Raw genomic sequence first — 25,939 nt, 5'->3', positions numbered from 1 at the left:
GATAAAACAGCGACGAACACCCAGGGGCGAAGCTGCGAAAAAAAAGGGACGCCTTGCTGCGTCTACGTGGAGCAGTGGATGGTGGAGGAGAGGTCAAGTGCGTGGCCGCGCACCAGCACCCCAGAGAGGACAAAGGCACGCACGAAGGGAAAACAAAGAGAGCCGAACCCCTATGGACATCACATGAGAAGCAGCGCACCAAAAAAAATGAAAGAGGGCAGTGGCGCGTTTGCCGGGATGTGTTGGCGCGGGTGTGATGAGGGAAGGAGATGTGCGGGTGTATACACACAGAGAGAAGTGGTGCAACAGACATGTTCCATTGTGGCAAGAGGAGAGGGAGATGAGTGAGCCGTACGGGACAACACCCACCTGCGGTAGGCCCCCGTCCTCTTCCCTTCCTACCCTCCCCTCTCCCTGTGCTGAGAGAGAGGGGGGGTGACGCACGGTCTTCAACGTCTCGGAGGAAAAAGAGAGGGAGAGCCCGGGCGAGGCCGCAGCGAGGCACAGACTTCACCCTGTCAGAGTCTGAAAAGACGTCTTGTGCATGAAGGTGAGGGGGGTGGTGCGGTGGAAAGGCGGAGGAGAGACACGAGGGCGCCAGCATCGATGGGGCAGTAACCATACACGCCGCATCCCATTCGTCGCACATCGAGGCTGAGAGGAGGAGGAAGACGCCAACGCTCACGCGGCGAAGGACGACCCCCATGAGCAGGTAAGTAATCCAGAGGTCACAGAGAACAGAGGGAGGGAGGGGGTAAAAAGAATGCGACGAGATCAACGCATGCACACACACACACACGGGTGGCCGTGGCTGTGGTCGGGGGCGGCGGCGGCGGCGGCCAAAGCGTCGATATGTAAATCTCCATGGAGGAGAACGGAAAGGGGGCAAAGGGGGGCGCACACAGGCAGCCGCCTCACCCCGCCGCCACACCTCCGCTAAAACGAGGGAGACGACGACGAGAGAAAAAGCAGACACATTTCCCTCCCTTTTAGGGGCGGAGGCATGCGGAGGGGGGAGGAAGGGGAGGAGAGGACCTTTGCGCCGGAATTCATGTAGATGCTGAGCCCCAGCGCGATCATGATGGCGACAGACAGCAAGACAAGTAGCAGCGCTGACTTGCACCAGCTGTCGTCCGAGAAGAAAACAAGGTCCAGGTACTGCTGCCAAGTGTAGCGCCGCGGGGACGGGGTGAGGGCGGCACTGGCGCTACTGCTGCTTCTCCTCGGCGTCATGCTGGTCCCAGGCAGCTCGGCGTCGCAGCCGAAGGTGTGGCCGCGCAACACTGTCGCCAGTAAGCCGCAAACGATGACGCAGAGGCCATAGCGGACGCGATGGAGCAGCAGCAGATGGTCGACGCACGGGAGCCAATGCACCGCGACGAGTTTGAGGCAGGCGTGCGCGAAGCTGGTGAGCGCTGCCATAATGCTGAAGGGCACGACAGTGGCGTCCTGGTAAAAATGGCAGCTGCGCAAAGGCAGCCCCACCAGTGCAAAGCACAGACGCGGTGCAGCGAGACGCGCGATAGCGGACACGAAGTAGGGGGTGGCCGAGATGCGCAGGCTCTTCTTGAGTCACTGAGGCGCACGCTTGTGTTGTAGCTCCGCCTTCCAAAAAGAAAAACGGGGTTCACCTGAACAGAGCACGAGAGCAGGAGGAAAAGTATGCCGCGGATGTTGTGGATGCTACCCTGTCCCTCGTTGTCTGCACGCGCTGAGAGAGCACAGACAAGCAGATTGATCAGGGGGAGTCCTACCCACGGCACGAGCGCCCCCCCCCTACTTTGCACGTTGCCGCGCAGCGCATACGCCAGCAGGAGCCACTGAACGCGCAGGTAGCGACGCGGGGCGTTTTGGGCGAGTTGGCAAAGGCGTTTGCCACCATGAGGACACAGTGAGCCTGCAGATCATGCTGCAGGTGGCGATGATACCGACTGCTGTGGAAGGAGAAAGTTTCGGGCGTGACAGCAGCCGTGCCTAGCTCTGTCAGGGTTATCATGTCCACCACATCTTCGCCGGGGACGGGCAGGATACTGAGGTCCTCCTGCAAGAAGACCTCCACATCCTTCTTGGGGCCGGTATAGAATGTCGTGCCACTTGCGCTCAGCAGCGTGAGGCAGCCGATGCCGTCGAAGAGGGCCCACAGAATCGTTGCGCCCCTCCACACCATGGTGCCGCTCAGATGGCGGCGGCGCAGGCGGCGTGGCATGCCAACAAACAGCTGCAGCCCGCGCCAGCGAAGAGAACGGTAAGGGGTCTTCGAGACGCAGCACGAGGGGCGCCACCACAAGCTCCATGGCAACCGCCAGTAGTGCATCCGCCGCGGCTTTCCAAATCAGCTTCCGCCCCGTTAGGTCGTCCACGTGGAAGGGGAGGTCGGTGGCAAAGCGCAAAGCATCGAGCACGGCCGCCTCCAGAAGAATGCCGTGGAGGGGGGGCCACGCACCCAGCCTGGCGGCGGTAGCGGGGCGCTGTTGTGGGGCACGCGTTCGCCAGCGCCACCCCTTCAACCCTGTGTGACAGCGTCCACGCCTCCCAAAAGCTTCATTACGCAGTGGCTGTGCATCGAGCGTAGGGATATGATGCAGTGAACCGAGACTGTGTGTGTGTGCGCGCGCAGACTGCTGCTGCCGAGGATTGCCAATATTCCGCACCGCAGCTACCGGCGCCTCCGTTGGCGAACCGTTACCCTCTCCATGGAGAGCTCTATTCCACAATCATGACGGGTGGCACCCCACTTAGGGGCCAGCAGTCCCTGCGAGCCGCTCTCCGTGCCCGCAGTGAGCTGCGCGGGCACCATCTCGGTACTATCGACTAGGTGACTCTTGGCAGCCAGGTTCGCCAGGAGCGCTGCCGACGAGCTGTGCTCCTCCACCTCTTGCGGTGCCGCGGAGAGCAGCGGCTGGCAGCCATACGCGACGCTCAGGAATGGCAATGTCGCATGAAACGACTTGACGCGCTCTAGCTGAACAAGACGTGTGAGGTGCGGCGGCCACGGGGACTGCCGCGCTGTTGCTTCGGTGGCCATTGCAAAAACTAGACGTCCCCACATCGGCCATTATGGCGCTTGCGGCTGCTCCGAGGCGGCGCGTGCGGGGCTGTTGTGCCGCATGAAGACGCGTGGAGAAGAAGTTGCGCCGATACGCCTGCCCTTGTGTCTCACGTTTCTCCTCAAACAACGGCCCTGTGGCGTGATGGTGGTAGGACACATCCAGGCTCACTCCTGCACTCGACAAAGAGGGCCTTCCCAAACTCTGTCATCGCCGGCGCCCATGACAGGGTGCTTTGGAGGACCAAAGACCGCCGTCGAGAGAGACGCGTTCTCTGCCGTCCTGATCTCCCAAAGTGTTCTTCTCCGCTTGAGCAGAGGGAATGGGTGCCCTGACACCGCGGCAATGCACTCATGCAGGTGCGAGCGCCTCTGTGCGTACCCCCTCTCATGAACTCGTGCGCGCTGTGCCGCTTCCTCGTCGCCTCGAGTTATGGCACTCGGCCAGTCTCTTGAAAACTTTCATTTGGCGTTCATCTCACACTGTCCTGACTGGCCAACGTTTATATATATAAATATATGTATATATCACCGCCGAGTAAAATGCCGCGCAGCGAAGGGAGAGCGCGAGAGATCGCGACAGGCGTGCCCGCGTCTCTTCCAGAACGCAAGAGATGCAATACGGCGCGCGAGCGCGCAAGGAAAACTCTATCCTTTTTCCTTCCCCAACACTCCTCCCCCACCTCCTCCCTATACGACGCCGCGGAGCAGAGGTCCGGCCTCGGGAAGATATCCATCAAAGCAGAGACCACACGACAGCAGGCACACACACACATACACACATACCCAGAGAGAGAGAAGGGAAAAATAAAAGAAGGACGTCAGGTGAAGACGAGCGCGGTGTGGGATGTGTAGGCCGGGGCAGCCGGTGCCGTAATACAGGCCATAACAGCCACGGTGAGAAACGAACCGCGTGCGCGAGGACCGGACACTCGACCGCCTGTCTTTCTCAAAAGGCACGGCGCCTTTGCTACGTCTCCTCCGTACGAAGCGCGCGAAATATCCGCCACACCCGTCCACAAATCCAAACAACAAAAAAATAAAAGACAAGACGCGCGCGTGCGTAAGCTCGCGTGATTAAGGATGGATACGTGCGCCCCACCACAACTCTCCAATCTCACCACTGGCGGTGGCGCTTGCCAGAGCAACAACAAAAAAGAAACGCACACACGGGAGCAGCAGGACGGAGGCGGTCCGTCACGAGGGAGAGAAGAAAGTGAGGGGCTGCCGCGAAGCACCAACGCGAAGGATTCCATGCCTTCGAGAGAGAGAGAAAGGTGGAAGGAGCATGAGGTGTTTCTGTGAGCACCTGGGCCTATGACGGTGCACATGCGTAGAGATGGCGTGCGTCCCGTTTGCTCTCTTGCACTGCGTTCGGCCTGCTCCTTGTATGTTGGCGGAAGACTGTGCATCCAATGGGGCACGCCGCTTAGTCGTTGCGACTCGCTGTCTGTGCGACGCAAGAGCGAATCTGGGCGCTGTGAAGCGGAGTAGGAGAAGCGAAGTCGGGCTGGAACGGTGAGCCGGGATGGGGGCTCTGAGCGAGGCGGCCTACACAGCAGCCAGCCAGGTGGAAAAGCAAAGGCGAGGAGGCAATTGTGCGAGCGGCGCCGTGGCGTGTACGGTGGCACTTCCGCGTGGGGTACAAGGGGAAGGGAAACGGATTGCCGACACGTATTACGGCGCGTGTGGATGGCGTCACAGCGGCGACGTGGCTGAAGAGGCGTATGCATCAGGTTCTTTGGTGTGCGCCCCCTCAGCACTCTTTCCATCACGCCAGGGGCCAAAGCAGCCTTTGAAAAAAAAGGGAGAGGGACGTTGAGGGAGGAGGGGGGGTGATGCAGAAAGAGTTATACCACATGTGGCGCTTGGCATGTGTGCTCGAGAGAAGAGGCTGGGTGTTGCCTAGCGCGCGCGCCGAAAGAGGGGAGGAGGTCCTTGCGCTGCATTGGGGGCGGGAGTGCGTGCCGCTCGTAGCTTCGCACGACGAGAGGCGCTTGTGTGATTTGCCTCGTTGCACCATGCCGCGCCACAGAGTCAGAGGCTGCCGTATCAAGGAGCGTGACGTGCCAAGACGCGGATCCTATCTTCCACATAGGCCCACACCTCACCACCCCCATTCGCAGCTGTTCCCCCTTCCTCTCCTCACTCATCCACCAGAGATGGTGGGTGGGTGGGTGGGGTATTGAGGAGATGGACCTGCCCTTTTCACAAGAGCCTGCCCTGCAGATGCGGCGCGGCTCCGCCTTCGCTTGTGCAGCTATTACTCGTTATGGCCCCCGCCCCGCCCCCTTTTTCATCTTCCCCATACTCTTCCCATGCCCGCTTTGGTACACACACACAAAAACGGGCATGTCCGCACCCGGTCAGGGGGCGGCGCGTGCAGCTTGATCAAGCGAAGCAGCGGAGGGGGAGAGATGGGGGAAAAGGGGGAGGGAGCAGAGATGATGGGGGCGTGCGGCACGCGTGTGTAAAGGAGAGACCGAGCGAGTCAGGAGAGAGGAAGGGTATCGGGTGCGAGCCGAACAGAGGGCTCTACTCGTGTTACCAAGCGCGACCTCGGCCTGCTGCTACTGCCTCCGCCACGCACTCTTCTTGCTTCCATTTCGCATCGGATTCACCGACCGATTGCCTGTACAACGGCAGCCCAATCGAGGCCGCACTTTCGCAGGAGCATGACCCCATCCGCCGGCTCAATGCCGAAGCGGTTGCCGATGCGGCAGAGAAAAATGCTCGCGAGCGGGTCCATCTCGACAAGCGTCGCGCACTGCTCGTACACCTCCAACGGAATGTCAGTGAGGTCCACCAATATGACAGCCAACTCCCTGTCTGAGTGCACGACAGAGCATAGAGTGGTCACGATGGGGGCAGGCACGCGATACCGCCGCGCAATCCGCGCCGCGCGCTTCGGGTCCGTGGCAGGGCTGAAGACCACGTCGTACGGATGCACGTCGCGGAGGAGGATGCTCTCTGGTGTCAAGGGAGCGGTGCTCACGCCCGCGCCGCCGCTCAAGGCCTCCGCTTCGCCTCCATCGCTGCCGCCGCCGCCTCGAAAGGGGTAGAGAGTGATCATGTCATTCACGATATGCCAGCGGCCCGGATCCGTCGACGATACTGTAATCACGCGCGAGAAGTTCCGCTTGATGATGATGGCGTCGCGCAGGAGGCTACTGTGCTGCACGTCGGCGTCTGACCCGGTGGTTCGATACCGCCAAAACATCACCCCATGCAGTGTGACGACAGAGAGCGGCTGCTTCATGCCCACCACGGCGTTGGGGCCGAACCCTTTGTTGTCCAGCACCGTCACATCAGGACTGTCATGGATGTAGTGGCCCACGACAAAGCTCTTTGGATACAAAACGTGCTCTAGCTTCGCGCACACGCTCGTTCGACCAATTGCCACGGTCGTTGACTTGAGGCCGAGAAGCACGTTGTGATTGCTCTCCGTCTGGCGCATGCGAAAGCCCACAATCTCGCGCACCACATCGCGCTGCGTCGAGGCAGCGCAGCCGCCAGCCGTCCGACTTGGCGTCGAGACGGCGGCCTCATTGGACACGAGGCTAAAGGTAAAAGTGGCGTTGAGTGCGTAGGCATCCGACACAGCATCCACGCCGGTCAGCAGACCAGTGGCCGGCTCCCTCTCGAGCGGGTCCAGCAGCGCCGACTGAATGAAGTGCAGCAATGCCTTTTGCGCGCTGTCGTAGCCCCGAACGGTGGAGGAGAGGTCGTCGGCGGCGCTGACCACGTCGCCCAGCGTGTGCCCATGGTCGAAGAATAGTGGCCACGGCAGCTCCAGCGGCGGGGCCTCCATACTTTCCCCATCCAGACCTTGCAGCCACGGCACGTACCTTTTGAATTTCAGTTTGTAGTCAGTGCTTTCCGTGACCGGGTTGCCGACGAGGCTCACCTCCGTCAGGCTCGAAAAGTGCTTCAGCTCCTGTGCAATGTCGGTAGAGGTGATACTGTTGTGTGCCAGCGACAGGGCACGCAGAGACTCATGAAGGCCTGCCTCTTCGAGGGCCTTGCCGAGGTGGTGGAAGCTCTTGACGCCATTTTTGTCGAGCTGCAGAATCGTCGGCGGTGGCGAGACCAAGTCGCGGATGCAGCTGCACAGCGCGATGCAAAAGGTGCGCGTGTTCAAGTTGATGCTAGAGGCGACAGAGGATAGGTCGTCATACGATGTGAGCTCCGACAGGTTAAGCATGCCACTTTCTGCGTTGTAGATGAGCTGCTTCTGCTTCTCGAAGAAGAGCTTCAGCATCGTCGACATCACCTTTACAGCGCCATTCCCGTGCTGAGCGGCAACCTCTTTATGGCTGGCCAACCGTCTCACGGTCTCGTTGCGCACGTGTAGGTAGGGGCAGCGCGGGTTGGAGCAGCTGCCGCGCAGGAAGAACTTGCATGGCGTGTTGTACTTGGTTGCCCCAACGGCACCTTTGCTTTTCTTATACGGGCGAGACATTCCTTCTGTGGTGGTACGCCGTCGGGAAGACGCGCGCGCACCACAATCTAAGGATGGCGCCACTCCTGAAGACGCTTGCCCGCCCGGGGTACGACACACCAGAAAAATAACAACACAAAGGTGGGCTTGGGTACAGGGGGAAGGAGGAGCTGTGCCCTACCTCGCCCTTCCTGCACGTCACGAGAACGCTTGTGGCTGTCAGCAGAGCGCAGGCAAACACATACACATGCACACAATCGAAGTCTCCATCATCACCGTCGGCACAAGACGCAGGTGTGCAAGAAGGACCGGGACGAGGGAAAAGAAAGAGCGAAGGAGAATGGGAAGGTGGATGGCTTGAGAATGGCGCGGAGCATACGGCAGCCGAGAGGTGTCGGCAGGTGGAAAGGGGCGGCAAGAGATGAGGGGAGCTGTGAAGCCGCGGGCAGTGGTGTACAACGGGTATCTGTGCAGATACCCAAACATACACAAGCACAGAAAGAGAGAGAGAGACTGAGCGAAAGCCAAGTTGGCGGCACCTTCGCAGGTGTGTGCGTGGATGCATGCCGTTCCTTTTATTTGCTTCGATTTTTTTCTTTTCACATTGGGCTCGCCGCATATCAAAACACTGCCCACACTCTGTACTGCAGCCGCGCACACCTCTCCCTCTGTGTGTATGTGTGCGTGTGTGTGTGTGTGAAGCCCCTCATTCCCATGCATCCACGCCAAAGAGAGAAAAAAGCGATGCGGCGGCACCAGACAAAGAATAATCAGCGAGTACCAAAGCCGGGAGGAGTACACCGCATGCACACACACACACACACAAACGACGTCTGAAGGTTGATTCGTTGCACCTCTGTAAGCGTGTGCGGTCGAGCTAGGGGGTGACGCAGGGGAGAGGTGGAAGAGAATGGTGCTCGTCCATGCGATCGAGTAGCATGTCCTCTCGCCCCCCTTCACGTTGCGAAACGGTACAGCACTGTCACACGAATTCACACTAGACGGGAGAGGAGGGGACGGCGGCGAAGTAAACCAACAGTGAATAGGGAGAAGAGGCCAAGAGAGACGGCACAACCAACATATTGTTGAGTGGCGCGAAATCGTTCCCCCAAGCCCCCGGAAAAAAAACACAATAACGGGCGGAGCAGAGTCCCCACGAAGCAGTGAGACCGTCTCTATGCACACACACACACACACTCGCATACACGCATACAGGAAGAGAGGCGACTCACCGTAGTTTACCCTTCACGTGCAAATCCTTCCTTGACAGCTCTCTCTCGCCCTGTCCTCTAGTTGCGGAGGGGGACTGCATCGAGGCGAGCTCGAAGCACAGGAGCACTCTCGCCGACCGTCGTCTTCTCAGAGGTGTCGTGCCCCCCCGCCTCTGTCTCCCCTCTCTCTTCCTCGCCTCCGACTTCGCATCTGCCCTATGCCTCTGTGCAGGGGCACACACACACATACAGACACATTTCGCACAGCTGCTGGCAAAACGAAGGAGAATACGAGGATCGAAAAAGGGGGAGAGAGAGGAGGGGGGGCCAGACCAGCAGCAACGACGACGACAGTGTGCATCCTCTCTTCACGCTGTGCGCTTGCGTGCTGTTCGGCGCGTTGCCCATTCCAACCTGCTCCTGTGCCGGCTACCCCTGAACGGGTTTGCGGCCTCTTCAACGGCCACACTTGCTGCTCGCGCAATGCACACCCATCACCACCAAAGAGGCACAGGTGAGACATGACGAGAAGCACACGCGCGCCACTTCGCCAAGGCGAGAAGTTGGGGCCAGAGGAACCGTCAGAAGGGGAGAAGGACTGAGAGAATGGAGGGGGAGAGGGCGGTCGCTCATTTCTTCGTCGCGCTTCGCTACGAATGACAGACATGTACGACAATGTTCCCTCTAAAAGCGCGACATGACCCCGAAGCGGCGCAGGTGACCAGAGAGAGAGAGGCGAGAGAGAGAGGGGCGGGGGAGGGGGGGCATAAGAGGCGTTTGAACCAGGTCCGCCTTACTCTTAGGGAAGCAGTTGTGGGCTAATGCGCTGCCATCACAGCACCCGGCCGAAAAGGAAGAGCGAGGGCGCCGACGGTAGGCGAGCGGGCATGATCCGGCGCGATATCCATTTTGCGTATCGCCACACATGACAACGCCAATAGAGAGAGAGGGGAGGGGGAGGGGGAGAGAGGGAGCGAAAAGGGAGGGGAGATGCGGCACCGCGTCGAGGCCGAAACCCCATTACCGGCGTCGGACAGCCACGAATGTGAATCCTCCTGCGAATGGCACACGCACACACACACACACGCACGAAAGAGAGAGAGAGGCAGGAGAGGGGTGGGGGAAGAGTAGATGAGGTGAGGGACCGTAGAAATGCACGTGCGACGTTTGTATGTGGGGCTCTTTGTGTTGTTATTTGGGGGGGGGCACATTCGTTGTGCGGAGGGTATGACCTCACAGCGAAAGAGAGAAAGAAGGACGAGGCAATGCAGGAAACCGGCGAGCACCTCTCACACAGACTCGGGTGGACATCAGCGGGGGAGTGGTGCTCGCACCTGCTCCGCCGCGTGTCCGTCCTTCTCAGGAGGAGTCAAGAGAGGTGCCCGGCAAGAAAAAAAGGCATACACACACAGACATATATATATATATATGCATAAAGAGAGAAGATACAGACCACGCGCAGAGTATGCCACCGCCTGCATGCGTATGCGCATGCGCCGAAGACGAGCGTGGCACTGCAGGCTACGTGGTTGGCTGGGAGAAGAGCATCTGCTCATGGGAAAGGCACATGCGATTAGCAACCACACGACAGCCATAAAAGAAGCTTAGCAGAAGCCAAAGAACATAGCGCAGAGGGAAGAAGGAGGACATCGAAAGAGAGAGAGATGGTGCAGATGCGTGCGCATAGGAGCCCAGTGTCGACTGGTGCCGATGAGTGGGAGGGGGTCGGCTACGTGTGTGCATGTGTGAGTACGTGAGTGCGTGATGCCCATGTGCATTAGCTGTGTGGTGGCACGAAGTGAGAGCGATGGAGCAGCTGCGAGAAAGCGTGAGCAAAGGCCGACCTTGCCGTTTCCGCCTCCCTCCATTGCTTCCCCGAGCACGCCATGTCGTGGTGGGGTGGGGAGAGGGGGAACGGCTGTCTTGAAAGAGGTGGCAGAAAAAGCGAAGGAAGAGACCAGGCACGCGGAAGCGCCCGAGAAGGGAGAAAGACGTTGCGTCGATGCAAAGACACACACACACACACGGAAAGGGGCGCGAGGGGTGTGGGGGAGAGGCGACGACGAGCAGGAGGGCGGGGAAGAAAAAGGGAGAGGAGGGGGAGCACAACACCAAGAGGCCAGTGACATCCGGCAGACCCAAGAAAGGGAAGCGAGTCCCCCTTCTCGCCCCCCCAAAAGGCGACAATAGAGCAGAAGGCAGCGCTTTCCTGCAAGGCGATGCTGCGATGCCCGCTAGCGCAAGCATACACATGCACATCTCATCTGGCGCCCACTGAGAGCATCAGAAAAAAAGAATAAGAGGGGTCTCTTCCGCTGAGGATCGGTGTGCGTTGCGGACGGCCTGCCTCTGTGTTCCGTTCCACTGCTTGGGTGCATCTATGCCTCTCCCTTTCCCCACTCCCCATGCTTGATAATGGCGCCATGCACCAGGTGTATACCACGCTTCTACCCCACACCCTCCTCACCCTTCTCCCGATGCTCGCATCGCCGTACGCGCGCGCACATCTGGTGCCGGTGGTGATGACTTTGCAGACGAGAGCGAGGGATTCGAGAACCACGCGGAAATGAACCGGAGGGGGGAGGGAGGAGAAGCACGAGAGCGTAGCGGAGTGCAAAATGAGTGCAAAAACAACAACACACACACACATACACAGGCTCGGGGGGGGGGCGGGGAGAAAGACAGAAAGGGCCGCCGCGCCACTCCACAGACACACATGGGCTTTACCCCCTTTTCCTCACCCTCCCTCTATTCTTTCAGCTGCGTGAGGGCTGCCAGATGGAGGGTTCCATCAGCTCATGATGAATGAGCACGCCACCAGAGGAGTTCAGAGTTGAGGGGAGAAGGCCGACATGTGCCTGAGCGCGCGCGCAACAGCGGGGGCTCGTACGACTCACAAAGCAGCGAAGAGAAAAAAAGGGGTACGATACGCCAACGTTCTGTGCTCTATGACAACGCGTGGAAAGAGAAATCAACTGGCAGCGTCATCGACACGGTAACGGCAACGTCTTTCCCCGTCAAAGGAAAGCACACAAAAACGCACCTCCGCTACTCCTCCCGCGTTAGTTCCCTCAGTTGCGCTCATACACGCTCACAATAACTGACCCAGCGCCACAGTGAGCGGCAGCACACACACAGACGCGCCCCGACATTCCTGCCGCGGTCCTCACAGAGATGCACGCAGTGTGATTCCGCTGGCCTGCCCACACCCCTCCCTCTGCTTGGGCACCCTCTACACAGGCCAAGTCTCACGAAACACACGAAGAGGCATATGGAAAGGAGTGCATGCGCTGAACGCTAATGAGAGCGGCGCTACCTGCGGAGGCGCACTCGCGTAAACCACGAGAGTGCGTAATGCCGGTGCATGTGACACGCACACAAGAAGGCGAGTTGTGTCTGTCTCTGTGTGTGCGTGTGTGAGAGAGGGGGGGGAGTGGCGAGGATGCTACATATACACACCTATGCGCAGTGCTGCGAAGGTTTCCTTGCTCCCCCCTCGTTTCCCATTCAGGAAGCGGCCCCTCTCTGTGTGAATCACTCCAGCACCTCGCCGGCGCGCTCATCGTGTCCTCCCCCACTTCCTGACCCCGGCACAAGCTCGCTCGTGTTCAACACCTTCACCGCGTTCTTCTTACTCTTCATCTCTTCATTTCTTCGCTCACTCACAGAAAAGAAAAGCGTCAGCAACAAAACAGCGGCTTCGAGGCGCCGCCATTTTTGTGTGTGTGTGCGTCTGTCCCACGAGTCCGCTGAGGTATGCTCAGAGGGTGATCGGGGATGAGCCACCACAACAGCTGCTTCTGCTCCTCTGCAATACACACAAGCACACACCAACGCACACAAGCACACGTGGCCGCCCCCCTCCGCTCAATGGCCAGGAGACGGTGCAGCAGCAGGAGAGTAAGGGTGGATGAGCGAGGAGGGCATCTACAGCAACACACGAAGAAGCTACAGGTGCGCGTGCTCAACTCTTCTGATGGGCAGTTGACCTGATAGAAAGGGAAGAGTTCAAGAGCAATGGGACGAGAGGAGCGGAGAAAGACCCAAAGACGGTCACGCACTCCACTTCTGATGTGTCACCATGAAGCGCAGACATATTTTTTTTGTTTCTGCTGTTACTGTTGTGGCACTTCCCGCCCTCTCGCCCCCTCCCTTCCTCTGCGCTGTCGCCGCGGATCTTCGCGTTCCGCGGCGTTCGCGCATGCCGGTCGCTGTTTGAGAGAAACAGCTCAAGTTGTGTCGCTCCCGATTTGCTGCAGTTTTCTTCTCATTTATGATCGTCTTCTCGGGGAAGGTGACCGCTGGAACAGAATACAGTGGGGAACACACACACTCTCCCCCTTCCCTCTCTCCTCCTCGCTCTCATCTACGCAGACAGACGGAGAGGGCGTCGGTTGTGTGTGTGTGTGTGTAGGGGGGGGGGATCGGCGGAGAGCAAGAAAAAGAAAGGAGGCGCGCCTACCCACACAGACGGGCCCCCCTCCCCACAGACACATCTCCAGTGGCGGTCGATGACGGGAGAGAGAGGAGGGGGGGATAAAAAAGGCGATTCATCACAAGCACAAAGTAAAGATGCACAAAAAAGAGAGGGAGAGGAAAATGGTGCAACGCAGCGTGTGGTAGGGAGATGGCCGTTGCCGTGGCAGTACTCAACGATCTGATGCTGTGGTGATGGTACCTTCCTCCTCTCTTTTTCTTTCACTTAGCATTATGCTGTCCAAAGCTTCTTAAACAGAGCTGCACTCGTCCGCATGCAGACTTACACAGAGAGAGAGAAACGGCTGTCAACCAAACGTCGGGCCAAAGTTCAACTACATGAGGACGCGCTTCATCGAGGCCCGACAATGTCCCCACAAAAGCTCATACAATGACGCGTAAACAACCCGGGCAGACCCCAAACGGTAACAAGGGAGGAGGAGGAGGAGACGCCATCTACCGTGCCGCTGGTGAAAGGTGCACACCACAGAGACAGACAACAACATAACGCAAAGGCAGCACAGCAGCACCGTTTAACGCCGACAGGTTCAGGGGAGGGGAGAGAGGAAAAGTGGAGGAAAGAGAACGAAAGGCGGCTGTGTCAGGCGCCGCAACGACACGCGCTTCGTTCAAAGACCCAAAGCTGACTAGCTCCATGCAGGCGGGTGATGTGGTCGAAGGAAGCGACAGCGCGACGGTACTCAGGCAAACAGACGAACGAACTAAAAAAATAAAAAACTAACACCATAGACAAAAGCCTCAAGAGGAGGAGAGGCACGTTCGGGGGTGGTGGGGTGGTGGGAGAAGGCGCACCCATGACCGCCGGCGCCGTCTCCAGGCATCGATCGAGCTGCATGAAAGCGAGGCGACCATGGAACCACTCGCGCACGACGCGCACACCGAGACACTCACGCATGCGAGTGCCTAACCGATACGCAGCGCTGGCCCGGCTTGGTCTTTGTTTAGCAATTTTGTTATGGGAGAGAGGTGGAACATAGCAGTTACCTCCATCGCTGCCCTGGCCTTAGAGGCCTAGTGCGCGCTTCGCAGCCTCCGCATCACCCGCCACGGCTTGGAGCTGGTCTTGCGGCAGCATGAGCAGCTGCATAACAGCCTGCTTCACCTCCTCGTCCGAGCTGGTCGCATTGACGATGACGGCCATGACGTCGGCAGTGACACCGGGCATCAGGCGACGGCGCATCTGCTCGATGCGCGACGGGGTGTTCGCAAAGAAGAGCGGGTTGCTCGGGGTGCCGTCGTCGTGCACGACAGCGCGATCTGGACGCATCAGCACCATGTCATTCGCGATCGACCACACGTTGGTGTTGCCGTCCCAGGTGAGGGTGAGGGTGCGGTCGAAGAACGTGGAAATCATGGGGGCCTTGCCAGCAGGGAAGGTGTTCTGCCGCGTCTCGGGATGAACCGGGTTCCAGATGTAACGCATCTTGCCGTGCACCGTCACGACGCACACGGGCACGCGCATGTGGTAGCTCTGGTCCATCATCACCACGTTAAAGTTTGGATTGAACTCTATCTCTACCGACATGAATTTGTCGCCGCCGCACATGTTCCGCAGCTTGGAGACGATCTCCTGCGGACCCTTGGCGATGTTCCGCATGGACCCCGCACTGTCCGTGGCAAGGTTACGGAAGTCCTGGCTCGAACGCAGCTTGGAAAAGTCGGCCTGCATCTGGTTGCGCAGCTGCTTCTCCAGGTCGCCGGTGTTGAGAACCGCGCTCGCAGGCACGCGCTGGGGCAGTGGCTCCGGGCCACGGCTGATGGAGAGTGCCGAGAACTGTGGACTGTACAGGTAGGTGATGGCGTCGTAGTTGCGCGAGGCCATGGAGTGAAACATGGTCTGCTCGAGGTAGTGTAGGACACTGAGCTGCTGCTGTGATGGCGGGGCCGAGTTGACTGGATTGGGAAGGCGCAGCAGTGCCCGGTCCACGGCGACGCCGTCGATCATGTTGAGCCGCGGCAGGTCTCGACTGAGACGGGTGGAGTACTCCTTCTGGTTCGTGACGGGGTTGCCGGTGAGGAGAAGCTCGTTGAGGCCGTCGAAGCGCTTCAGTCCACTGACGAATGAGAGGTCGTTGATGCCGTTGTTGCGGGCAGAAATGGCGGTGATACCGCGGTGGATGTCGGCGTCTGCCAGCGCGGTGAGGAACACCTTGAGCTGACGGATGCTGTTGTCATCCAGCTGCAGGACTCGAATGCGGTCAGCAAACTTCTCTCGAAGCACCTCCGCCAGTACCTTGCAGAACGCGACGCTGTTGTAGTCCACGCGCTTCTGCACCGGCTCGAGGTCAGGGCTGGCGCGGGTATTCGAGAGGTTCAGCATGCCGTTTGCCTCGTTGAAGATGTGGCTGTACGACTTCTCAAAGAGGAGAGAGAGAAGCACCTTCATCACGTCAGCACCGCTGCTGCTACCGCTGTTGTTCTTGTCACTATTGTGGTTGTGGTTGCTACGATTGCCACCGCCGCCCTGGTGGTGGCTGTTGAAGCGACCACCGCCACCACCACCGGAGCGGCCGCTGCCACGACCATAATCGCCTCCGCCGCGGGCGCCGCTGCGGCCACCGCTGGAGTTGCCAAAGTTACCGTTGTTGTTGCCGCTGCCAAGAATGCCGCCACCGCCGAAGCCGCTGCGGTGGTGAAGGGAGTACCCTTTCTTGCCGTACGGACGCGACATTGTCTTGTCCTCCACGAAGCCGCAGGCAACACTGAATGGGAGTGGGGTGGGAGGACAGATCTTCCTCGTTAGCACCAGGAGGTCCGCCGCGCTATTGCTGCTTCGCACGCTTCTCTCGAGCTCAGTGCACCCGGCGTAGGTGTGTATAGATGTCTGCGTGAGGACCGAGGGGACGTGAGGGGGGAAGTGCAGAGAGTGAGAGTGAGAGTGAGGAGACGGATGGAGAACGGAGGTCTAACAAAGAAAAAGTAAGCGGACACACACAGAACCTCAACACCCGCGAGGATTGCGCGACGGTTGACACGCGCGGGGACAACGGGTGAAATGCGCACTCCTTTCTTTTTTTTCGGGCGCGTGCGTGTATGCGTTGAGGAGGTGTGTGGTGTGTGTGTGTGAGAGAGTCTGTGTGTTGACTGTGTTGCTGTATTGTGTGCGCACACGGGTCCGAGTCTGTCGGTGTAAAAGAAGGGGTGGAGGAGTGAAGAGGCGACGAGGAGAAAAGGCGGATGGACAGGTGAGGTGGCAGGGGTGCGTCGTACTCCAACGCTTACGCTCCTTCGCACCCCTTCGATTTTACAGGTCTGCAGAAAGGTAAGGGGCAGCGGGGACGATTTGCCCCTCTCTCCCTCCCCCCTTCACTCCCTCCCTGCGTCTTCCCTGCACTCCGATAGGGGGATGCAAAGCCACAGAAGACACCCTTCACACGAACATGTTTGGTGCTGCCCGCAGATTTCCCGTGGGTGGCGGGCACATGCGAGCGCCAACTGCAACTGCACTCGTGCCACGGTGGGTCCTTTTTATTGGTTCATCTGCGCCATCGAAACTCGGAAGTCCATCGGCGACGGTGCGACACACATCTGTGCGACAACGAGCATGATTCCGAGACACAGCGGAATCGGAGAGAGCGGATGGGAAGACGCCCCCAGAAGAGGGGCGGGGAGGGGTGTCCGAGCGAACATCGAACCCCTCGCGCCTATCTTCTTCGCCGCCACCAGGGAAAGTCTTCACTTCGCACTTCGTGCAGCCCTGCAAAGGAGGCGCGTCTGCCCTTTGGCGGTGCTTCGAAGAGCCCTTGCACTTCCATAAAACGGAGGGTGTGCAGGGGTAGGTGCGGGGCGTTCACTGGCAACCCATCGACAGCACCGCCGTCGGACGAAGGCCCATCGGCTTGCGCCTGGGCACCGCGGGCTCCTCACCAGTCGCGCGTACCGTTGGGTAACGGGCAGTTTTGCCGCCGTGGATCAGAGGACGGCGCCAAGAACGGGCGAGAAGGCTCGGAATAATTGGCGTTTCCGCGTGGCTGAAAGTGCGGGCGGCGATTGAGTAGGAGGCGGCGTGAAGAGGATACGAAGCAAAGGGGTGCCCGCACCCACTGCAGCGCCTCGAAAGCACGCTGCCACCCACCAGCGCAGACATGATGCCCTACAGAAAGGGCGTCGCAAAGGGTAGCGTGCTTCGCGTGAGGCTGTTGAATCAGGGGCAGGATCCACGGGCCGCTGTGGCCACCGGCAGAGATGGGTGCACCATGTACAACACGTTGCTCGGCGGCTGCGTCACTGTCCACAGGCTCCCGCAATGCATTCTGCGTGTAAGCCTCTCGTGGTCCGTCGGCAGCACCAGAGAGCGCACCAAGCGCAGCCGCATCGTCCATGGCTCCGGCCGCACCGAATGCTTCGGTCAGCGGAGCGCGCTAAATCACTCAGCTCGCACGCTGAAGACGGCTCGGCGACGCAGCGCTGGCCGCTCTGGTGGGCACATGACCGACAGCCCGCTGCCAAACCGCATGCTGTAGAGAGTGTCTTTCACTGTGTTTATCCAAAGGTCACTCGCGACGACCCCCGAGCACAGAATACAGCGCCACCGTGACCGAAGAGACAGTGCTATCCATGGAGAGAGAGGGTGGGAAGGGAAGGGGAGAGTCCGCAGGGCAAGACAAAAAACAAACGCCGCCAGCACACACACACACAACGGGAAGAGGAATGCCGCTCGAGGGACGGGATAAGGAGGAAGGGGAGCGGTTCAGTAGCGGATGGCCATTGGGAAACACTTTTTTTTCCGGAACGAAGACGTCGCTTTCCTGGCTAAGAGCTGAGACGCCGACAGAGGACGTGCTTGCCGTGGAGGAGGGAAGGAAAGGGAAGGGGCTACGAGCATTACGTGGAGTCTTTCCGCGCTGCAAGCCTGAGAAGGATTTCAGCGTCGCCCCGCACGCACTTCGGGGTGGTGGTGGTGGCGGCGGTGTGGGAGAGGGAGGAAGAAGAATAGATAGACGCGTGGGAATGTGGCGAAGCCACCGAAGCACAGGCGAAGATTTCGACGATTGGGCGACATCCCAGAGCCCGTTGTGAATGCTGCTTCCATCTCGCGCGCAATCGCATTCGTTGGTGCATGTACTCGAGTGCGATACAGCGGAAGGGAGTGAGTGTGCACAGCGCGATCTGCGTTCATGGGTGGCGCACTGATGGCTTACCTTCATGTGATACGCAGCGCGCTTCACGCACAAGGAGAGAGGCGGCAAACTCAGAACAGATACGCTTGCACAAAAGGCGAGAGTCTCTCGTGTGCGCGCAATCTTATCGGCTGCCCTCCCGCCGATATCGACGTCTCTGCCCTCCTCCTGCCTCCCTCTTCCTTTCTCAGGAGTCGCGCGGCACGGCCCTCTCACGCGATGCCGCCCAGGACCACTGACTTCGACCACGGAAGCTCTGCCGTCAGTAGTATGGGAAGTCTCTGTCCACCTCGCGGCTGTAGGCGTTGAGGCCGCCGTTCACGTTCCGAAAAATGTACCGGCCAAGTCGAGCGGCGGCGGCGGCGGCAGCGGTACCTGCGCCCTTCGCCTTTGCTTCGTCAAGCGCTGCGCCGATCAAGACCATCGCCTTGCGAGAATTGATGCCGCGACGGCACAACACGTACACCACCACCTTTGATTCCGCAGCGTCATGAGAGGCGGCAGCGGTCGCGTGCTTCACGCAACCCTGTGAATCTGGCTGCGGTGGCACCGCCTTATCCAACACGTCCGCCAGCTGCGTCACCACCGTGCCCGCACTATGCCACTGCTGCAGGGACTGATATGGCACGTTTATCGACTGCGCCAAGTGCGCCATGTCGTACTGTAAGCGCACCCGCACGTCGAGCGTGACATGCTGTGGAGCAGCAGAAGCCGCAGCGGCGGCGTACTCCGAAGCGCTGCAGGATATCACGGATGGGCTCGAGACGGGGATGGAGGCGCACGCAGTCACGGTGTACTCGGGGCGTGCAAGCGCGGCGAATTCCGCTAGCGGCGTCGCATCCGCCAACGCCGCAGGGCTGCATGCCACGCAGTGCGGCTGCCTTCCGCGTAACCGGACGACACGCGAGGAGAAGCGCAGACCGTTGAAGAGAAACATGCGGCCACTCAGCGCATCACCGACGCCTGCTGCTACCTTCAACACCTCCAACGACTGCAAGCAGCCGATCATGCCAGGCACAGGGCCCATCACGCCGCTGTCGTTGCAACTACCAATCATTTCCGCAGGGGGTGGTTTCGGGAACAAGCATCGGTAGCATGGACCTCCCTGATAGCCGTAGACAGAGAGCTGCCCGTCCCAGCCCATAGCGCTGCCGCTAACGAGAGGCTTGCGGCGCCGCATGGCGGCGTCGTTGATGAGGTAGCGCGCCGCCACGTTGTCCGTTCCATCAACGACGATGTCGCATGCGGCAATAAGTCGCTCGGCATTGGCGGGGCTGAGCGCCTCCACGACCGCGTCCACACGCGCCGCTGGAAATAAGCGCAGACACGACTCCTTCGCACTCACCGCCTTCGGCTGGCCTATCGCCGCCGTCGTGTGCATTACCTGTCGGTGTAAGTTCGACAGCTCGACGACATCATAGTCCACAATCGTGAGCTGCCCAACCCCGGCTGCTGCGAGGTATAGCAGAATGGTGCTGCCCAACCCGCCCGCGCCGACGCACACGACATGAGTCTTTCGAATCTTCTCCATGTGAGCGGCACCGATTTCCTCAACCAACATCTGCCGACCAAAGCGCTCGACATCGTCTTTTGTCAGTGTCGGGGCCGCAGAGACGAGCGCAGTGCATTGGACAGGACCCCTCGTCGCCCCCTCCTCCATCCCGGCACAGTGGTAAGCACGAAACGGAAAACAAAACCACACGAAGGAATGATCAATGAAATCGAGAGAGCGAGAAAAGACGCAAGTTGTGCGCACGAGTGTGTGTGTGTGGTGTGTCTGCTGCTGAGGGTCGCGTGGCGAAGGCGTATGCCCGTGTCCTCCGTCTGCTATCTTTCCTATGGCGTTTTAACGTTTAGTTCTCGTCATTTAAGTAAACTTATTTCTTTTCCCTTGACGTTTTACGCGTTTCTCCGCTTCAGCTCTGCTCCTTTGCCTCCGGCAGAGGTGGGGGCAGGGCGCGTGAGAGCGTGCGAGGGTCTCCGAACACAGGTCCTCTACCGTGAGGAGCGTGTGGGTGGCATCCGATGCAGCCAAGAGGAAAGGGAGCCGAGAGAGAGTGAGGGGCGTGAAGGCCGTGAAGAATAACACAGTGCGAAGACGGCAGACATCCATGAACACTGTTGCCGGTTCTCAGAGATGCTCAGCTGAGCACTGCAGGGGTCGTCCGAAGATGAAATGCGTTGTTGTAGGCGATGACTCAGCGCACGTTCGCGCTCACATGACAGCAGAGAATTAATAAAAAAAGACACAGGCGGAGGCGATAGGAGACTGGCGAGAGGACTTCGCCGCCTTATAACACACACAGACACACACACACACACAGACACCAATTCTCCATCAAGCGTGACATCCACCGGCTGCCTCCCTTTTTTCATTGTTTTTTCCACCTGCCACACTTTCTCTCGCATGACGCTGGACACCTTCCTGCGCGGCATCATCAGGGCCCAGTGCTTCTGTGTGTGTGTGGGTGGGTGGGTGGGGGAGAGAGGCCAAGAACCTGCAGCCTGTCTTCGTGTGCGGCTGCGAGCTCACGATGCCGGCATACAGGGTCGGACTGCCCCTGTACCGCAGAAATGTGCGCACACGGCCGCGTCTTTTGCATCGGCTCACTGCGAGCCGTACCGATGACGCAGGACATCCACGCGGTCGCCCGCCGCTTCCCCCGCCTGGGCTGCTCCGCGGTGATGGCGGGTATCGTCGCGGGGCGGGGGTCTGCGCTGTGGGCGCGGCGGAAATGCCCGTCGGCGGACCGGCGCGAAGCGGTGTGCGGTGTGGCCCGACTCCGTGGGGCGTATTCGATTCACGGCTGTACGGCGCAAGAGCCGCAACACCGCCTCCTAAGCAGGCCTGCAAGGCATTCGGTCTCTCGGGGTGTCGACCGTCCGGCGCGGCAATATACAGACGGGGGGCGGGGGGGGCACAGGTGTAGTGGTGGTGGCTTCTCTGTCTTTTCACGAGAGCACAGACGCACCGGTGTTGGCCCTTCCGCCCTGACGAGGCAAAGCCACTGCAGTGACAGTCCGGCTTCGATGCGATACCCCCTACTAGGCGGATGCGCTTCACGTCCGTCTACATTCCTGCGAGCGGCCTGGCGGCACGGGCAGCCCTCCATCGCATGCCAGGCAATGTCACCCCCAGCCGTAGCGCTACTGGAACGGCTGCGCACTCGTACCACCCGGCGTGGGAGACACACGGAAGGACGGCCCCGCCCATGCCGGTGCCGCCGGTAAAGCCGCTTACTAACTGTTCTGGGCGCTAAAGCTGGAGCGATTGAAATCAGCTCCTCAGAAAGTGCCTCACACGTTTCCCGTGGCATCGCCCGTTCTCTGATGCGCTGGCCAAAGGGCCCCCATGAGACAGCCATCGAGGGATGGACGCCGTCCTGTGATGGCCTCACCCCCAGCAGTCCTCGATCGCACGGACGCTAAAGCACACGGGGGGGGTGTCACTGGCATGGATGAGTTCCGACGGCAGAACGATGTGCTCGAGACGATCAGGACATACAGCCGTGGGTGCCACGGGGGCAGGGGCGGGGGCCGCCTTGTGTGCACATCTCATTCGCTGGCGTACCGGTGGCGCGAAGCGCGCACGATGAAGCGGAAAATGGGGCTGAGGGGCTGCGCGACGTGTGTGTGTACAGGTGCACATGAGGAGAGCCTCGGCAAAGGCGGTCGGATCGCGGCGGCAGCGGGCGAATTCGCAATGCTGCGCGTCGCATCCTTCATGCGGTCTGCTTTCGTTTCCTCCCCGTAGCCCTTCACGTTGACTGCGCAAAGCGGTCCAGTACACTGAAGGGCACCATCGGTGTTGGCTCCCTGCCTGTGCACCGCAGCAGGTAGTGTTGGAGTACATCCATCCACATGGCTAAGGAATCGGCGCAGCGGCAAACGAGCGGCTGGGGCGGCCCCTTTCCCTTCTCCGCAGGGGTTGAAGATCTCGCAGTGATGGATACCCTCACCACCTGCGCCAGTAGCTGCGAGAGGAGGTGTGTTGCCTCCAGCGGGAACTGCTGCAGTAGGCTCGCCACGCCGACTGCGAGGACTGTGGGGTCCACATCGTCCGTCTTCTCCGCTGGAATGCAGCTGTCAAAGCGGGAGCTGTAGGTACACTTCTGCACGTTGAGCAGCACCATTACGCACAGCGGCAGCACCAGAAAGGGTAGCGACAGCTTCGTCGGCAGCGCGACGGGGCAAGCAGTGCTGCTGGTAATAGTGGCAGGCACGTGTGTTGGCGCGCCAATGCCAACCCCGCCTCTAGTGCGGTCATCCCAAGGGGGGGCGCCGTCATTCCCATCCGCAACTGTGTACATCATCGCAAACGGGTCTGTGAGGCCAACAGAACTGAGCAGCGGTGCCGTGCTGCACACCAGCCCCTCCGACACCTCTGGACACGACCGCGTGGCGCCAGCGACCCTTGGCTCAAGCGGGTCCATGGCAAGGTGACTGTCTAGTGTTGCTAAGACGGCGGTGTTGACTGCCTGCGCACACGCAACCAGAGCGCAGCTATCTTGCTTGCTGTCTGAGCGCAGCTGGTGGGAAATCAGCTGGCGCATCACCGCAATACGGCCAACGCGCATCAAAACAACGCCAATCTCCTCCGCCACTGCCGATTCGTTCAGCACAGCTGCCAGCTGATCGTAGTCCTTCAAGAAAGTGTCTTTGTCGGGGGTCGTGGATGGGGGCATGCACCGCTTCCAGACATCTTGAACGATGCCACGTTGCGCTGCTTCGAGCGGCACCACCGACTCCGCGAGTCGCTGCAGCAGTAGCTGTATGTCTTTGGTGGCGATAGAGCTCAAGAGCTCGTCGAGGCAGGTGAGCCCAATGCAATCGACCGCCTCTGCGATGCGGGAAAGCAAGCGCGGCCCCACGCACTCGCACAGTCGGTGCCGTGTGAACCATGCACCGTAGGCGGGGAAGTAGATGGACTCGCACGGGTCCGTCAGGTACAGCAGGTGCTGCACCAGGTGGCCGAGGAAGCTGTACGCGTGCTTGGGCTGCGTCGGCGCAAAGTACGGTATCGTAATGCTCTCCGATTGATAGGGTGAGCTCCACGGGTACACTTTCCTGGGCGCGAACGCGTTGCACTCCATTTGCAGGGTGAAGCGGACAATGCGCTGGAACTCCTCCATCCATATGTGCAGCCCGTGCACGTTGACGAAGTCCTGAATATACTCGAAGGAGCTTCGCATGCCACGCAGCCGGGCCCCGAGCTGCACCAGCTCTTTGTCCAGCCCCTCCACCGTGGACGGCCTCGAGCGGTCGAACCAGATGCCGGAGTGCAGCTCCCGCGTGATATGCTCGACAAGCTCCTTGCGTATACCGTCCTCGAGGAGCTGATGTGGGTTCACGTGCATGATACCGACCGTCGTTTCTTCCATTGCCAGCAGCCCAGCTGCGTAGCGGGCGATGTCGGCAGTGTACGCGCAGAGCTGCTCCCGCGTCTCAAGTTGGCTCCACTGCTTCCACTCATCGCGCTGCAGCTTGCTTGGGCACTCACGCAATGTACCCGTGAGAAGGTACATGACCTTATGCAGCACCTCGAAGATCGAGGTCGGTATCACCTGCAGAACGCTTCGCAGAAAGGAAATCACCTCCTCCGAGTAAAAAGTGGAGGTCGACTGCAGCGCTCGCTCAAGCCGTGCATCCACTCCCAGCGCGCTTGCGGCGCTCACGGCGATGCCTTGATCTATACGAATGCACGGCAGGTGAAGCAGCGACGAGAGCTTCGCAAAGAGTGCCTGCATCTGCGCCGCCACCACCGGCTGCTGCCGAATGCGTGCCTGCAGCTCTCGCACCAGGTATCCGCGAGCGGAGAGGAGCTCCCACGCATAGCTGAAGTCCGTGACAGTGGCAAGTCGGCCTAGCACATGGCGCTCCGCATTCATGTACTGCAGCATCTGCTGCAGGTCAGCACACGTCTCTCGAACGTACTGCAGCACCTGCAGCTGTTGGTTCACCTGGGCAAAATCCTGTATGTTCTCCAGCGCCGCCACCAGCCTCTGCAGCTTGCGCCGTGTTGCGTGCGACCTCTGCCGCTTTAAGCGCAGGTTGGCGATACGAGCACCAACCTCGGCAAACCACCGCTCCAGCTCTGCATCGTGCACCGACGTGTCGAGCAGGTTGTCCTCCGAAAAGAAGTGTGACAGCTTCTTCATGCGCAGCACTGCCTGCCGCTTCGCGCTGGCCCAGCGCCCTGTCTTCTCCTGGAGTAGTAGGACAAAGCGCGATTGAACGTGGTGCTCGAGCTGCGCTGTGGCCAGGAGAAGCGTCAGAAGCTCGTCGTCCTCAAAGCTGGCGCGCACCGCCTGCGCCGCCGCTTCTGCCGCGGCGCGCAGGCTCTCTTGTTCGGGGTCGCCACGAGCCTTCGACACTTGCGGCGATGCCGCCGAAGCGGGGCACACCCCTTGGAGCACAAACCAACGAAGCACCACGTTCGATTCCGTGATGAGGGGCAGAAGCGACGCGTGTATGTTGTCCAAGACATAGTTCTCTGTTAGCACACCCTCCCCCAACACGGCCTGCACATTTTCCGCGCTGCGTGACAGCGCAGCACACATCCGTTGCACGTGATACGTGACGCTGTGCGTCTCGAGAGTGCGCAGGAGCGCCGCGCGTGCCGCTGGAAACGCAGCCCAGGCCGCAGAAAGGTCTGCGGTGTACCCGGCGTAATAGTGCACAACCCAGTTGTCGGCAAAGTGCTTCTCCACCAACTCCTTCATTACTGGCGGTTGCTGCGCCAGCACGTCGCCGCAGAAGAAGAGGAGGACGTATGCGAGACCACCCTGCAACGCCATGGCAGCGCTGCGGTGCTCTGGGTTCGGGTAGTGGCTGGACATGCGGTATATGTCGTCTGACCGAATGCAGGCTAGCAGTCGCGCCACAACGCCTTTCTGCACCGGAACGCGCCCAAAGAAGTCAACAGGGTAGTTGCTGCTGTCGGCCACAGATGCACCCCCCACGGCACTCTGGCTCGTTGCTCGACACAGCTCAGCCACTTCCACAGTGTGGGCCTCACCGGCGCCTCGGTACCGCACGTAGCTCACAATGATGCGCTCCCGCACCAAGCCGCCTATTTTGTGGTCCATCAGGAGCAACATTACACCGTAGAGGTGATACAGCTCACAGAGGAGCTGTCGACCATCTGCGGATGCCAGCACCGTATCCAGCGTCTGGGCCACGTACTGGCCGTCTTGAATCTCGCGCACGTAGCGGTTGAGCTCTACTACGTAGCCGTAGATGCCCCGAAAAAGCGCCATAAAATTCTCCAGCAGTTCCATGTGTGTGTCGTACAGCTCCTTGTCAAACTCAAGCAGCTCTGGTGAACCCGAGATGGCCTGCTCCACCTGCTCTTGGCTCTTGAAGTAGCTGAAGTCCAAGATGAGACTTGCATAAGGTGTCCCGCTCGGAGCCGTAAACTCAGCCGGGATGTGGGTGGCCAGTCGCTGCAGGGTGGAAATAATTGCGCTGCCTCGTGCCGCCAGCTGCAGCGCGTTACGGCCACAGTCATCGTCGAGGAAGTTGACGTGCTCCTCATTATCGGAGGAGGGGTCGACGGCGTCTCGGCGGCGATGCGCCATATGTCAGGAGCCTGGTGCGAGAACGGGACCAGAAGGAGACGTGG

At 59.9% G+C, this 25,939-nt stretch overlaps 6 protein-coding genes across 6 annotated transcripts; all 6 read right to left on the bottom strand.

Annotated features, from left to right (window-relative positions):
- Nucleotides 1-1,750: 1,750 nt before the first annotated feature.
- On the bottom strand, nucleotides 1,751-2,206 carry LSCM1_03519 (uncharacterized protein; the record flags this gene model as incomplete). Its single annotated transcript, XM_067321061.1, has 1 exon — nucleotides 1,751-2,206. The coding sequence occupies one exon, from the start codon at nucleotides 2,204-2,206 to the stop codon at nucleotides 1,751-1,753; it is 456 nt and encodes a 151-aa protein (XP_067177671.1).
- A 450-nt stretch (nucleotides 2,207-2,656) lies between these two features.
- Nucleotides 2,657-3,025, bottom strand: LSCM1_03518 (uncharacterized protein; the record flags this gene model as incomplete). Its single annotated transcript, XM_067321060.1, has 1 exon — nucleotides 2,657-3,025. One exon carries the CDS (start codon nucleotides 3,023-3,025, stop codon nucleotides 2,657-2,659), a length of 369 nt encoding a protein of 122 aa, XP_067177670.1.
- Nucleotides 3,026-5,663: 2,638 nt separating this feature from the next.
- On the bottom strand, nucleotides 5,664-7,508 carry LSCM1_03517 (uncharacterized protein; the record flags this gene model as incomplete). The annotated part of the gene is made up of 1 exon (XM_067321059.1): nucleotides 5,664-7,508. The coding sequence occupies one exon, from the start codon at nucleotides 7,506-7,508 to the stop codon at nucleotides 5,664-5,666; it is 1,845 nt and encodes a 614-aa protein (XP_067177669.1).
- A 6,690-nt stretch (nucleotides 7,509-14,198) lies between these two features.
- On the bottom strand, nucleotides 14,199-15,866 carry LSCM1_03516 (uncharacterized protein; the record flags this gene model as incomplete). The annotated part of the gene is made up of 1 exon (XM_067321058.1): nucleotides 14,199-15,866. One exon carries the CDS (start codon nucleotides 15,864-15,866, stop codon nucleotides 14,199-14,201), a length of 1,668 nt encoding a protein of 555 aa, XP_067177668.1.
- Nucleotides 15,867-18,577: 2,711 nt separating this feature from the next.
- LSCM1_03515 (uncharacterized protein) lies at nucleotides 18,578-19,975 on the bottom strand (the record flags this gene model as incomplete). The annotated part of the gene is made up of 1 exon (XM_067321057.1): nucleotides 18,578-19,975. One exon carries the CDS (start codon nucleotides 19,973-19,975, stop codon nucleotides 18,578-18,580), a length of 1,398 nt encoding a protein of 465 aa, XP_067177667.1.
- Nucleotides 19,976-22,073: 2,098 nt separating this feature from the next.
- LSCM1_03514 (uncharacterized protein) lies at nucleotides 22,074-25,895 on the bottom strand (the record flags this gene model as incomplete). The annotated part of the gene is made up of 1 exon (XM_067321056.1): nucleotides 22,074-25,895. The coding sequence occupies one exon, from the start codon at nucleotides 25,893-25,895 to the stop codon at nucleotides 22,074-22,076; it is 3,822 nt and encodes a 1,273-aa protein (XP_067177666.1).
- Between the last annotated feature and the right edge of the window lie 44 nt (nucleotides 25,896-25,939).

Source organism: Leishmania martiniquensis, chromosome 27, assembly GCF_017916325.1.
Source record: "Leishmania martiniquensis isolate LSCM1 chromosome 27, whole genome shotgun sequence".
NCBI classification, from domain to species: domain Eukaryota; phylum Euglenozoa; class Kinetoplastea; order Trypanosomatida; family Trypanosomatidae; genus Leishmania; species Leishmania martiniquensis.
Note: the sequence above shows the minus strand (reverse complement) of the source record. Positions and strands in the feature narration are given on the sequence as shown.